Here is a 1,954-nt window from a genome sequence, read left to right as displayed (position 1 = left end):
TGGGCCATTCTGTGATTCTGTGTCCAACTGCAGCTGTGTGAGGTGCACATCTACAATGTGTGCATGGAGATGAGGAGCACTCCCAACCCCTGCCTGCATGCACAGCCGCTGTGGGCACACTCAGAGCACAGACAGGCACAGTGACACAGCCGTGCACCCCAGCACAGACACTTGGGGACTTGCGTTTGCACATCGCTGCTCATCTGACCGTGTTCCTCCAGCTGTGTGTAGGGTTCTTCCCTCCCCCCCCACCACCAGTAGCTGCTGCCCGCACCCCCCCGCGCAGCCCCACGCGGTGGCACAGCCCTCGGAACCGACGGTTCTGTGACATCAGCGCCGCGGACAACGGGCAGCGCTGCGTCGTTGGCGGTGAAGCCTGACGCGATGGGCTGCCGTGAGACGTCGGGAGCGATGCTGCTGCTCCTGCTGCTCCTCGTGGCCGCCTGCCGGCCGGCGCACAGCTTCTCCGGCAGTTGCGAGTGAGTGGCCGGCGGCGCCCCGTGGGGAGGGACGGCGGTTCAGATGCAAAACCTGACGTGTTTCTCCTTGCAGCACCTGCGGGCTCCGGCCCGTGGCTTATCATTATAACAATATGCGGGTTGTGGGAGGCACGGAAGCCCTGCATGGATCGTGGCCGTGGATCGTCAGCATCCAGAACCCCCGGTTTGCAGGCACTGGTCACATGTGTGGTGGATCCCTCATCACCCCACAGTGGGTGCTCTCAGCAGCGCACTGCTTCGGCCGCCCCAAGTAAGGGTTGTCCCCTTCCCTGCCTTACAGCCAACGTGGCACCACAGGTCCCATGGCTAGGGGTGCACCCAAGGCACCCCAGCCACTTCACAGCCCCCGTAGCACTGCCCTCCTCTCTCCCCCACGGCTCTGCTCCTCCTCACCTCCCTCTCCACCTCAGCTACATCCTGGAGTCGCGCGTGGTGATCGGCGCCAACGATTTGACTCACCTGGGCCAGGAGGTGGAGGTGCACACCATCAGGAGGGCGATACTTCACGAATACTTCAACAACAAGACAATGATCAACGACATTGCGCTGCTCGAGTTGGATCGACCCGTGCACTGCAGCTACTACATCCAGCTGGCCTGCGTGCCCGACCCCTCGCTGCGAGTGTCAGAGCTCACAGACTGCTATGTCAGTGGCTGGGGACACACGGGGATGAGATGTGAGTACCCAAATCGCGCGGGTGTCCCGGATTAAAGCTTAAAACGAAACCCAGGGTGATGCCGTGGGGATGAATCCATAGAGAGGGATGGGGCCGACCTGTTTGGAAACACAAAGCCAAGACTTCGGGAAGGGGTTCGCCCACAAACAGGCCAGGAGCTGACGGTGCCAATTCTGCTCTGTGCTCACAGCTGCAGCACCCACCCAAACCGCCGAGGTCCTGCAGGAGGCCAAGGTCCAACTCCTCGACCTCAACCTCTGCAACAGCAGCCACTGGTACGCCGGGGTGCTCCATACCCACAATCTGTGTGCTGGTTACCCGCAGGGCGGCATCGACACCTGCCAGGTAGGGGCTGCACACCAACACACAGCCGTGCTCTGCCTGCAAACCACCCCCCAGTAACACTTTGGGCTTCTCTCCCCCACTGCAGGGCGACAGCGGCGGCCCTCTGATGTGCAGAGACAGCCATGCTGACTATTTCTGGCTGGTTGGTGTGACCAGCTGGGGGAAAGGCTGCGGCAGAGCATTTCGCCCTGGAGTCTACACCTCCACTCAGCACTTTTACAACTGGATCCTGCTACAGATGAGAGCAGCAGCCCACCCGACGTCGCGGACATGGAGTCATTTCATGACCACCTCAGCCTATTATCACGGGACAAATGCAGTGCCAACACAACCGAGCGTGTCGGACACCTGTCCATATCCAGTCCAAAAGCTTAGGGAATTCTTTACTGGAGTGCAGAACCTCCTGCAGACCCTTTGGGGAAACAAGGCTTAA

At 60.6% G+C, this 1,954-nt stretch overlaps 1 protein-coding gene across 1 annotated transcript; it reads left to right on the top strand.

Moving 5' to 3' along the window:
* The first annotated feature begins 384 nt into the window (after positions 1–384).
* On the top strand, positions 385–1,954 carry LOC125684147 (acrosin). The gene is made up of 5 exons (XM_048926026.1): positions 385–479; positions 553–750; positions 911–1,176; positions 1,367–1,521; positions 1,607–1,954. The coding sequence occupies exons 1-5, from the start codon at positions 385–387 to the stop codon at positions 1,952–1,954; spliced, it is 1,062 nt and encodes a 353-aa protein (XP_048781983.1).

Source organism: Lagopus muta, chromosome 1, assembly GCF_023343835.1.
Source record: "Lagopus muta isolate bLagMut1 chromosome 1, bLagMut1 primary, whole genome shotgun sequence".
NCBI lineage: Eukaryota > Metazoa > Chordata > Aves > Galliformes > Phasianidae > Lagopus > Lagopus muta.
Note: the sequence above shows the minus strand (reverse complement) of the source record. Positions and strands in the feature narration are given on the sequence as shown.